Genomic DNA, 11,904 nt, shown 5'->3' with positions numbered 1-11,904 from the left:
AAGGCCTCCTCTCCCCCAACAAAAATCCTGGCTACGCCCATAATGCCATACTACGATTTAGACTAAGGATGTTATAGGACAGCGTTCTTGTAGTTCATCTTTTCCATTCCACACACACTTACTAGCATTGAGGTGCTGACATAGCTATTGCTCCTATCGCCTTTCAGCACAGCAACCCCCTCCGCAATCGAACAAGCCGCCAGCCCTCAAACCCCGCCTCCGAATCTGCGAGCGCATTCTCCCTATACCCGCTGCGCCCTTCGGCCCCGCCCCTTCTCGCGACCGACGCTCCTACCTTATGACGCGTCGAAATCCCAGCACCCAATGAGCGCCGCGCCTCGTTCCCGAATGTTGACAGAGCTTCCTCTCCCCACCCCGCCCGCGCCCTGCGCGCGCTCACCTCCCTGTTGCACGTGACCTGGTTTCGCTTCTGCAAGCGGCGGCGGCGGCGGCGGCGTTGGCGTTCGGCAGGCAGGACCCGAGGGCGGCTGCTTCTCTTCTTCCACCCGCTTCTCCCCGGGCGCGGCGCGGGCGGCGGCGATGGGCCTGGCCTCGCTCTTGCTGCTGCTGCTTCCCGGCGCGCTGCTGGGCCTGTGCTCCGCATGGAGCGGCTGGGAGGAAAGTGCCTCGGGAGGCCGGCGCCACCCTCTGTCCTGGGAACTGCTGGAGGCGGAGGACCTGGCATCGCTGGGCTCAGGGCTCGCGGGGGACCTGCTGGACGCGCAGCTGGAGCCGGAGTGCCGGGAGCTCTTGGCTGCCTTCGCCAACAGCAGCGCGACGCTGACGGGCTGCCTTGCGCGGAGCGCCCGGCCTGTGAGGCTCTGCCAGAACTGCTACCGCCAGTTCCGGGACGCCACGGAGCAGTACGAGAACATCGCTCGGGCCGTCGGGGTGCGTTTTCCTTCGCGTGCCTTTAGCTAGCACCTGCTGTAGAAAGACGGGGTAGGGCTGGGGCAGGTGGGCACGGGGAGCTTCCAGGGTCTCCTAGTGTGCCCTGTGCGGCGTCTCAAAAAGAGCCCATGGGAGCTTTTGCCATAAAAATGCGTTAGCATTTTTGTTTTTGCTGTTAGGACAAACGTAGTTTCCACTCTGGAAAAGAGTGTTTCTCATAGGTGGCAACAAGGAGCTCCTATTGCTTTCTGTGAAACTGTAGGAGTATTGGAAACTTATTTGTCTTTGGCCTAACAAAAATAAAAAATTAAAAAATGCAACCCATAGTTCCCAGAATGAAAGTTCCCCCAAAAGCAACAGTGGGGAAGTATTCTGGCAGTGGGACCCTAAGCATGTCTTTCTGGAGTAAGTCTTAACTGAATTCAGTGGCACTTATTCTCATACAAGTTGAGTTAAGATTGAAGGCTTAGCCTCCTCCCTGGTTGCTGTGGGATGAAACCGAAGGCCTGCTTTTTACAGGGAACTAAGAAGTGAGGAGAGCAGTAGCAGCTTGTTCTTCTCCTACCTTGAAAGGTTAAAAGTGGAGGAGGGAATCTGATGGGTTTAACTATATCTTTACACTCATTTTTGCTCATGCTGATACATGGTGCCTGATGGAGTTAAAAGGTATACCAGTTGCAGCCTAGTGGACTAGATGGATTTGACAACTAACTGGGCAAGACAGACTGAATACAAACACAAAATTAAGGCACTCATAAGCAAGCTATGGGTTTGCAGCTTTCCTTTTTCACTGAAAATCTGAGGCAGGCCTGCACAACTTGTGTCCCACCCAAGCTAAGTACTGCGCCTCAACCATACTGTATATTGTGGCCTGTTGAATGCTTCACACTCTGTTTTAGCAGCCCCAGGCAAGAGAGTGATTGAATCCTTGATGGGGCATAATAGATGACAATTGAGCTATATTCAGTTTGGTGGGTCATAAGTTGTGCAGGATCTGAAATAAGAGTCAAGAACAATCTACTGAAAACTTGTCTGTATCTGGAAAACGTTTATAGTTTTGTGTCTGTGAATAGACCAGTCACTACTTTGGCTCAGCAGGCACTTGAAAGGAAACAAGAAGTGGCCTGTAACAGCTGGAAAAGAAGTATAGGTCTGACTAATTCTGTCATTGAATTTCAGTCAGTCACATGTGGGGAAAAATCACTTCACTTCACTGGGGAGCATAACACATGGAAAATAATGATTTGGGATTGAGTACTTGTGTGTGCATTCCGCAACTTCTGCTGTTGGATATCTGCCCCACAGTGGAAGGGCAACTCTTCCTGTTCAAAGTAAAAATAGGTTCTTGCTCTTGATTTGTGGATGAGGCAAGATTGGATCACAGCTGACCGTAAGGCCACATTTTACATATACCTTAGTAAGAAAAAGTGTAATTCTTGGAGGACTTTACCTCTGCAGGATGTTTGTTTTTGTTTTAATTACTAAATATATACCTCATTCATCAACTACAAACATTCCTAGAGTAGCTCACAAGTTACATCATAAAGTAGTTATGTACTGTGGTACCTTGGTACTTGAACTGCCTGGCTCCTGAATGCTGCAAACCCGGAAGTAAGTGTTACGATTTGCAAGTGTTTTTCGGAAGGCGAATGTTCTCCACGACTTCCAGTTGAGCGCAGGAAGCTTCTGCAGCCAATCAGAAGACGTGCCTTGGTTTTCGAACGGTTTTGGGAGTCGAATGGACTCCCAGAACGGATTCAGTTTGAGGACCAAGGTACCACTGTATGTTGATACTTTGGTTTTAAGTTTGATGGGGGATAAGACTATCAGTTACTACTAGACATGATAATTGTGTTTTCCCTCTACTGCTGGAGGCAGCACACCTCAAAATGCCAGTTGCTGGGAATCACCAGTGTGGAGAGTAGTGTGCTCAGGGACTACTTTGGGGCTTCCCATGAGCACCTGGTTGGCCACTGTGAGAACAGGATGCTGGACCAGATGAGTCATTGGTCTGATCCAGCAGGTTCTTCTCATGTTTTTGTAACAATAAATCTAAAATTTGCAATGAAAAATAACAATAAAATAAAAAAGAAATAGCAAAAGATCCCTCAGAAGAGCCATGAAAGTTCATTTAGCTGCTTAAAGAGAAATAACTTACCTTTATTAGCTACGTTTATTTTGTCATTATCAACAGTCATCTACAGTAGGATGTCCCACCAAGGATTCAATCACTCATTTGTTTTTGGTGCTGCCTTTTACTGCCAGACCAGAATGTGAAGTACCTGGCAGGCCACAGTTTATGGTTGATGAACTGTATTCAGCTTGGGTGGACCATGAGTTGTGCAGGCCTGCCTCAGCCTGAAAAAATAAAAATGTTTTCATTTGCCATCTAAATTACAGTAGGCGCCTGGTGAGTTTTCTTGGGGAGGACACTGAAGCAGTCATTGAAAAGGTGCTTTCTTTGGTTCCTAGTTTCTTATTATATCAGTGTCCAGGCAGACCATTGTGGGAGAATGTTGTCTAGCTAATACAGATGGTAGTAGGGGCTTCACTCTTTTTAATATTGCCCTGATCGAAAACTCTCAGCCTATGGAAATTCCAGGTTTAGCCATCTGAAAGAATCTCTGCATCTTTTCCACTCTGAGCAATTTGAACCTGGAAAGTTGTAAATAAAATTAACTTATGCCCTGCCTTTTGGCAAGTTTCCTCAATGTCACTTACAAGCAAACCCATATAAAGCATAATAATTAATATATAAAATAAAAGTAACCATACAAACACCAACAAAATGACAAATGAGCAGCATGATTAAGAATATTAGGCAGGAACAACCAAAGATGGGAAATAGAATTGCTTTGAGTGACAGATCACAAATATGAGCTGATACGGACAGACCCTTAAGCCGAGGTCCACAAACCTTTTTAACTGCTGCCAAGTAGATGTAATGGACCAAAACTAACAAGATTAAATCAGTCTAAGCCTAGCTCTCCAACTTTGCTGGTTTCTGGATTGTAATGTAAGCTAAAGTCAGTGGTTTAACTTTCCCTTTTTCTGCTTGTGCACTGTTTATAGGGCTTTCGTGGAGGGCCTGTCTCTCAGTGGTGGAGCATAGGTACTGGGTTTAGAAGATCCCAGGTTCAGTTCGTAGTTGAAAGAATCTCAAGCAACAGGTTTGGGGAAAATCTTTGCCTGAGACATTGGGGAGGTGGTTCCAGCAAAGGCAACATAGATCTGGGTTGGTATAAGGCAGATTCCAGAGTTCTCTTTAGAATATACTAAATACCTATTTGGGCAGCTTATAAATAGTCAAAACAGTACTCTACGGATGTTTTGGACTATAAATCCCATCACTCCCAGCCCAAGTTGGGGTAAGCTGTTCTTGTTTCTTCCTTTCTTTTGCTGTCCTGTTTTTCTTGTCCCTTAATTAAACAATTAAATATATGGAGTATTTCTCCTTGCCTGGAAGAGGCAGGTTGGCTTGCTTTTTTGAGCCATCTTCAATTATTTCCTCTGTGTACACTTTGAAGGAGTTGCTTGTTAAGATACCATGGTCTGAATGACACACACACACACACACACACACACACACACACACACGAGAATGTATAACAATCTCTCTCTGTCCCTTCTTTCAGAATGCTACCAAGAGTAACCCTTGTGCCAAAAGTCTCTTGATGTCGGATAGACTGCAGATAGTTGTGGTCCTGGATAAGTTTTTTAATGACACATGGCAAAAAGCAAACTGTGCAAGTATGTACCATGGGTACTTTATTGCTGAATATCTGCATTGTGCATATTTACCTGATTTCTTATTTTCAAGCTACTTGTCCTGGGAGTACCATAAGTCCTTAATAATATGCAGTGAAGGAAGAGTATTTAAATCCCCCTCCATATAAATGGTCCCACTCCAAATTTCCCCCAGTCCAACATTTTGGGCTAGGGAAAGGGGAGGACCACCTGCTTGGCAATGGTGTTAGAAATCTGCAAGCAGAGATGCTTAAAGCAGAACAGTGATGAGTAAAGGTAAAGGTAAAGGGACCCCTGACCATTAGGTCCAGTTGTGACCGACTCTGGGGTTGCGCGCTCATCTCGCATTATTGGCCGAGGGAGCCGGCGTATAGCTTCCAGGTCATGTGGCTAGCAAGACAAAGCCGCTTCTGGCAAACCAGAGCAGCACATGGAAACGCCGTTTACCTTCCCGCTGTAGCGGTTCCTATTTATCTACTTGCATTTTGATGTGCTTTCGAACTGCTAGGTTGGCAGGAGCTGGGACCAAGCAACGGGAGCTCACCCTGTCACAGGGATTCGAACCGCTGACCTTCTGATCAGCAAGCCCTAGGCTCAGTGGTTTAACCACAGCGCCACCTGGGTGATGATTGGGTGTTCCTAAATCATCCACATCTGAGAGCATCTTTAGACTACCAGTGAATTTGAGCATCTGTATGAAATTAAAATGTATGGATAAGAAAAGAAAAGCAGAAATGAGCAAGATCTCAAATATGAATATCCCTTAGCCAAAAGCAACCTTCTGGAAGCAGTTACTGGGATTTATTGACATTTGTCTTCTTTCACAGGTTGTTTAAAGAACAACAGTGAAGGCTTATCCAATAGTACAGAGATGTTCCTGGCCTTATTCAATGAAACATTGGCATGCTTTGAACACAACCTCCAGGTATCAGTACCTCTTTATGTAAGGGTACAGTTGAGCCCTCTTATTGTGTAGTGAAAATGTTCTTGGTGGGCTTTTTTTCTTCTTCAGAGCAAAATGTGGCGAATATAATTCTCAAACTCATGCAGTTTAGGCAGGTAGAACAATTATCTATAAAACGCAGGTGTTCACAACTGGGAGAACAAAATGCATTCTAATTAATGTTCACCTCCATTTCATATGCAATTATGGCGCTGTTTTGGTCTCACAATAGTTGGTAATTATATAGGAAGAGTCGTGTAATCTCTGCATATAGTAAATCACTTTTTTTCCTTATTCTGGGCCTTGTCACCTCTTGATTTAACTATATGGGTCTTCTGTTGTTTCGTTATAGTATGAGTTTAGCCATAGCTGAATACATTTAACTGAATGCATTTTTGAAAGTTGGGTTTTAACATGTCTGCAAATGAGTCGTAAAATCTTTCTAATCTAGTAACATTGGGATGTTGCAATGGCTGCCTTCTAGAAAATGATCCAATTTAAGTTCAGTGCAATTGTGCACCTTGGTTAAGGGTTTTATATTGGTTTTCTACCCTAAGCTTAATTTAGATCGGCACAAAATAAATAAATAGCATAATTCATAGCAATGGAGCTGTTTACATGATAGTAAAATTAAGGCCACAAGACTAAAATGGTTTTATTGGCTTTCATTAGGTGTTGTTCAACACTACTCAGACTCAAGAACAGACCCATTGAAATTGGTTAACTTAAGTCCATTGATTTCAGTAGGTCTGTTTTGAGTATGTCTAACATTGGATAGCATTCTAGGCAATTAATGTGGAATTGCCTTGGTTCTTCCACTCATGGGCATCCACACAATGCCATTATCCAATCATTTCCCTGTATTTTTCATGTGGTCCTCTTTTTAACCCTTTGAAGAGTTGACCTCCAAGTCATGCAACAGTGCTTTGCAATCTCTGTTCCATTTCAAAAGTGTTTTGCCATGCACCCTGTGGAGAAGAGGTGTTGGAGAATTGCTTACCCAGAATCTCTTTAGTACAGTAGCAGAGCATAGTACTTGAGGCATTTGGCCTGAAATAATGTATACCCGGAGTATGGTCGTTTTATGATTGCAGTGATTACCAAAGCTCAAATTTAAGATTACAGGAACATGCCATTATTTCAACTGACAGCTGCTACATCTTAATGCTAAACTCTTGTTTGAAATAAGTTCCCTTTGCTTTCTTTAGAAACCACTGCCAGATAAGTGTGCTTGGTGCCTCATGCCTTCATAATGTTGGTTGCCTGCTCAAGATTGTGTGTGTTTATATAAGATCCTGGTAGCTACTCTTTGTCTACAATCACATTCTCACTGATGGAAAATGTAGAGAGTTTCCAGTGCATGCCTGTCTGTCTCTTCTCTCTTCTTTTTTTTATTGATGATCCAAGCATCAAATGTTAAAATGTGTTGTTGTGATGGGTTCTGCGATACCAAAACAAGCCACCTATTGTTGATGTACAGTCATTAGCATAACTGCTTTGCATTTATGTTGGAATAGTCAGTAGTTATTGAATAATGAGCGTTGTCAGCGGGTGGTAAATGAAAAGAATAGCACAAGTTGGACAAAAATGGATAAACTGACAGCTTGAAAACATACAAATGAAGTTCACCCAGAGCCCTGCAAATAAGCCTGCATTTTGAAGTACAACATGTCTCCTTCATCTGCCTTTCCTGCCTAGCTTTGTCTTAACGTAGCTGCTTCCCTCATTTAAGCTGACTCATCATTTTCTCTTTGGACACCATCATATGACAAATGAATTTCTTGTACTTGCATATAATAATACACTCTAAAGGATATTAATTTTTCTCCTTCACCTGCCCGTTTTAGAAAGTAGGGCATTTGGGGAGGGGATTGGTTTTGGTTTGTATATTTTTGCACAGAACTAGATGCCTGGCTGCTGTGTTATTAAAAAAGCAATAATTCCAATTATTGCTCGTCAGTTGGACCAACAAATTTACATCCTGATTTATCTCCCTTTGAATAAGAATGGCTATACTTTGTATCTTACAAACAGCTTGCTCTTAGTAGTTTTTTTACCACTACCTTATTACCCTTCCACATTTTTATTTTAAAAGTTTGTATAATGTCTGTAAGAAAGCATTCCCCCCCCTTTCAAAACAGGAACACAGGAAGTTGCCTTACATCAAGTCAGACCATTGGCTCTTCTAGCCCAGTATTGTGCACATTAACAGGTAGCCATGTGCTAGGGTTTCGGTCAGAGTTTTCTCCTAGCCTTACCGGTACCTGGGAGAAAGCCAGGGACTGAATCTGGGGCCTCCTGCAGGCAGATCAGATGCTTTGCCACTGAGCTACGCCTCTTCCCCAGGACACACAGAGTCACATTCACTATTTAAATGAGATCCATGCTGAATAATAATCATTAAGTTGGGACCATTTCCGTTTGGAAATCTATGCTGCTTGGTTTTTAATAGGTTTGTTTTTATATTGTATGTTATATGTTCTTGTTTTGTGAGCCACCCAGATAACTTATATACAGTAGCCACCACAAAACATACATTCACTTAATGAATAAACAATATTGGAAGGATTTGGCTTTCACAGATCCTTGCCTTTGATATTAATGGGGTCTGGTTGGCCTTGCAGGATCGCTGAATTAAAGCGTTAAACAAACCCACCCGGACAGCTAAAGCTTTATTTTCATCTCCCTTCTGGTTTTATGAATGGATATGGGAGAGAAAGATTGGTTTTGGTGTAACCTGGGAAGCCTTTATCTGAAAACCTGAGCCAGTTTTCATTTATTTTTCTCGATGTGTGTGATGCTTAAGAATCTGCTGGATTCCATATCCATCTTTTGTAACACTTAATTTCCTGGTTGAATCTATAGCGGCAGGAGGACAATGCACCAGCAGGTAACTACACAGAAGTATGCAAGAAGTGCAATGTCACGTATGAAAAGTTAAATGCCATGTACAACACGATGCAGGAGAGTGAGAAGAAAGGTGAATCTGAAGAGCAGGCCCATTTGTGCATTGATGTGGAAGATGCAGTAAGTTTTCCTTCCCTTCGTTTCATGTTGCGCACCTACTACTCGCTGTCCTTTCTGTAATGTTTTAAAACGTAAAATTTCAAGGTTTTATTGCCTTTCAAACTCAAGGTGGTTTGTTAACAACTGCAGTAGAGCATTCCTAGCCTCCGATCAGCACTGCTGGAAGGGGTTGGGATGAGGCAGAGCACATGCTGCCGCTCATGGCTGCGTCCACACAAATACCGATGATTCTTCATGATGACTTAAGACCTGGAGTTTCCTTCTTTCTAGATGAATATCACACGAAGGCTTTGGAGCATGACTTTCAACTGCTCCGTCCCCTGCAGCGATACAGTGCCAGTGATTGCCGTTTCGTCGTTCATTCTCTTTTTGCCAGTTGTTTTCTACCTCAGCAGCTTCCTTCACTCGAAGCAGAAAAAACGTATCCTGTTTCTGCGTAAGTGAAACCAGTTCATTAATATTTTTTTTAAAAGGAATCAGTGGTGGGCGGTGATGAAAAGATCGTCTGCGAGTCACGCTTTTGTAACAAGGCTGCACCCACAGCGCAGCCATTCCAGCCAGATGTGAATAATTAGGACCTGAAGTTGTAGCCAACTAACTTTTGCTTTCAGTAGACTCGTTGAAATTAACATTCATGACTAACTCAAGTCCATTAATTTCAATGGATCTACTCTTGAGTAAGAGTTAGTTGAAAACAAACCCGTGTCTCTGCCCTTCTGGCATCCTGGTGTGCCCTTGGGTGACTCAGAAAACCAACCAAGACACCAGTGAAGGAGTGTGGGTGGAAGTGGAGGTGTATTGAACCAAGCAAGCTCCTTAGGATGTGGCTGCCCTTCTTTCTTGACGGAAGGCTGGTGTGAACAGTGAGAGTTTGCATCGACCCCTCTGAGCCAAAATACCAGGGTGGAATTCAGCGTAATACTAAGTGTGTTCATAGAATGAGGTCCATGGTGCACTGAGATTGTTCAACTTCCTTCTTCCCACGTGCATACCCCCTAAACCTATTCTGCATTTCTCCCGTCCTTCAGAGCAGATTTAGGGGGGCATGCATGGGTTTGCAGGGGGGGGGTTGGAGTCATGTTGCACAAGCAGACATCCTTCCACGCAGGCAACAGCTTAGTTGAATCCCACCCTGGGACTCCAGTGGCTGGCCAGATGGTAGTAGCCAATGGCTGATAATGAAGCAAGGCCCTCTTGTTTTTTTATAAGGCAGTGGGTGGTATGGTTAAGGAGCTTAATGCCTGCAGGCCATGGTTGCACCAGGGGATATGCCGTCTGAGGCCATAGTAGGTGGCTTTGGCTAGGTTAACTGCACACTAACAAAATTAGCTGCAGCCTTTTCATTGAGTCATATTCATTGAGACATTTTTGGGCACAGTGACCTAATTTTCATAAATGTCACCAGACTGGAATCTTGTCTAGTTGAGTTAACTTGTTTCCCAAAATCAGATCCAGTCAACTGATCAGCATGTGGAAGGTGTATTTTGAAAACCCGTTGCGTAAATGCATCCCAGTACTGTTGTACTTAACTCCATGACCCCAGAGTCAAAGCAGATCCCAATGTATATCTTTTTTTCCTCCCATGTTCTAGATCTTCACCCATCCCTTCTTCCCTTTGGGGGAGTGGGGCGCCATTTTGTGGTTTCCCTTAGTTGCCGAAATGTCTTAGGCCAGCCCTGCTTAGAAGGATCTTGCTTGTGGGAACTGTTTGGTTGTGTCTGCTGGCTTGGATCTTGTATGTGAATATTTTATGTTGAGATGTGGGATTTTAAACACTCTCCTTCATTTTCTAGCCAAGCGGATCCAGTCAAATGCCAATTTTGTGAACATACAAGACAAATGCAACTGAACCTGCAGAATGCAGACTAGGATGGAGTATTTATATACTGATCTGAAAGCGATTCATTCTGGTTTAGGCTTGTGCTGTGAGGTAACAAAGAAAACAACATGCAACTCTCGGATGGGTCCATTATTTGAAAAACATTGGTGTGACACTGTATGATCTTCCTGCTAGAAACAGATGCATTTCCAGCTCCATCTGCACTGTGCTTTCGAGTCATTTGCTTTCTGATGGGTAGCTTTGGAACACATTCCTGTCCTTCACATTGGATTGATAGCAATCCAATTTTAATTCCCACGTATGATGACTTTACAGGTTCACAACCTTTGCTATTAGTTAGTAACATTCTTGCTTCTAAACACCAGTGTGTTTATTATTATTTTTAAAGAAAGATGATGTCAGAAAATGAAATTAGATCTACTGCCTTAACTGATTATGATACTTTGCAACTTTCAGTTCTCATATGTCTTAGGTACGACCTCCTCATCCCAAATCCTTTTTTGAAATGCTGCTTAGCTCATTGACATAGTTTATACACTTTGAAATACTATGCTGTTGGCAACATAGATGTCAGAACTACTGATCATCTGAATTATGTAATCTTTGTGGAATTTCGCTATGGCAGAAACCTTATGTCTCAATTACTGCTATGGATGGAGGGTCCCAAGCCCTTGAATGCTGTACTTCAGAGAATTGTATTTACGTGAATCGGGGTTGTTTGAGAGTAGTAATGGTGGAAATTGCACTAGCTGAGGCATTGATGCTAAACAGGGTTCATTGCTTTGCTCACCACCAAACCCAGTGTTTCTAAAAAAAAGTCGCTGTATATTTAAAAGTACATAGTATAAATATATTTCTTGGTACTACAGAGGTATTTTGCTATTTTTGTATATATTGCCATGGGGTAGTCGGAGTAAAGAAAAATGATTGGAGATAATGAGTGCTAGGCAACAAATTAGTTGCCCTAGTGCAGGGATTAGCCCTGTCACTGTGGGTTTTACCCTCTCCCCCCATGCAGTTCCTAAATCTGCTCCAGAGGGTTGGGGGAAACTCCTGGAACCTATCTAAGGGATGTGCTGGAGGATGACTGGGACAACATTCTGCTGCGCAAGGAGAAATCCTTGTAGGAGTAGAACAATCACCTTAGAACTGTGTTGCATACAACCATCTGAATTGCTTAGCCTAGAACTTAATACAGGCTTACAGCAGAGGTTTCCAAACTGTGTGTCGCGACAAGTTAGTGTGTCAGCTGCAGTGTGTAGTTGTGTCACACAGACGCTCCCCGCATTCCTCCCAGGGATGGAAAGGGCTGGTTTGCTAGTAAAACTGAATTATCATGTCACGAAACTGTGCATGTCTAAAAAGTATATCACCAACATGAAAAAAATTCCTTCCAGTAGCACCTTAGAGACCAACTAAGTTTGTCATTGGTATGAGCTTTCGTGTGCATGCACAC

General features: G+C 43.4%; 1 protein-coding gene across 1 annotated transcript; it reads left to right on the top strand.

Moving 5' to 3' along the window:
• Nucleotides 1-426: 426 nt before the first annotated feature.
• OSTM1 (osteoclastogenesis associated transmembrane protein 1) lies at nucleotides 427-11,316 on the top strand. Its single transcript, XM_035109286.3, has 6 exons — nucleotides 427-891; nucleotides 4,527-4,641; nucleotides 5,466-5,563; nucleotides 8,447-8,608; nucleotides 8,879-9,044; nucleotides 10,402-11,316. Exons 1-6 carry the CDS (start codon nucleotides 541-543, stop codon nucleotides 10,455-10,457), a joined length of 948 nt encoding a protein of 315 aa, XP_034965177.2. The 5' UTR covers nucleotides 427-540; the 3' UTR covers nucleotides 10,458-11,316.
• The last annotated feature ends 588 nt before the right edge of the window (nucleotides 11,317-11,904 follow it).

This window comes from Zootoca vivipara, chromosome 3 (genome assembly GCF_965207765.1).
Source record: "Zootoca vivipara chromosome 3, rZooViv2.hap1.1, whole genome shotgun sequence".
In the NCBI taxonomy this organism is placed as follows: Eukaryota; Metazoa; Chordata; class Lepidosauria; order Squamata; family Lacertidae; genus Zootoca; species Zootoca vivipara.
This window is presented reverse-complemented; position numbering and strand designations above follow the sequence as displayed.

What these genes read in the sequence shown, in the direction of transcription:
- OSTM1 (XM_035109286.3), top strand. Translation starts at nt 541, where the DNA reads ATGGGCCTGGCCTCGCTCTTGCTGCTGCTGCTTCCCGGCGCGCTGCTG. An exon ending in ACATCGCTCGGGCCGTCGGG is followed by an intron (nt 892 to 4,526) that starts GTGCGTTTTCCT and finishes CCCTTCTTTCAG; the next exon opens with AATGCTACCAAGAGTAACCC. An exon ending in GCTTTGAACACAACCTCCAG is followed by an intron (nt 5,564 to 8,446) that starts GTATCAGTACCT and finishes TTGAATCTATAG; the next exon opens with CGGCAGGAGGACAATGCACC.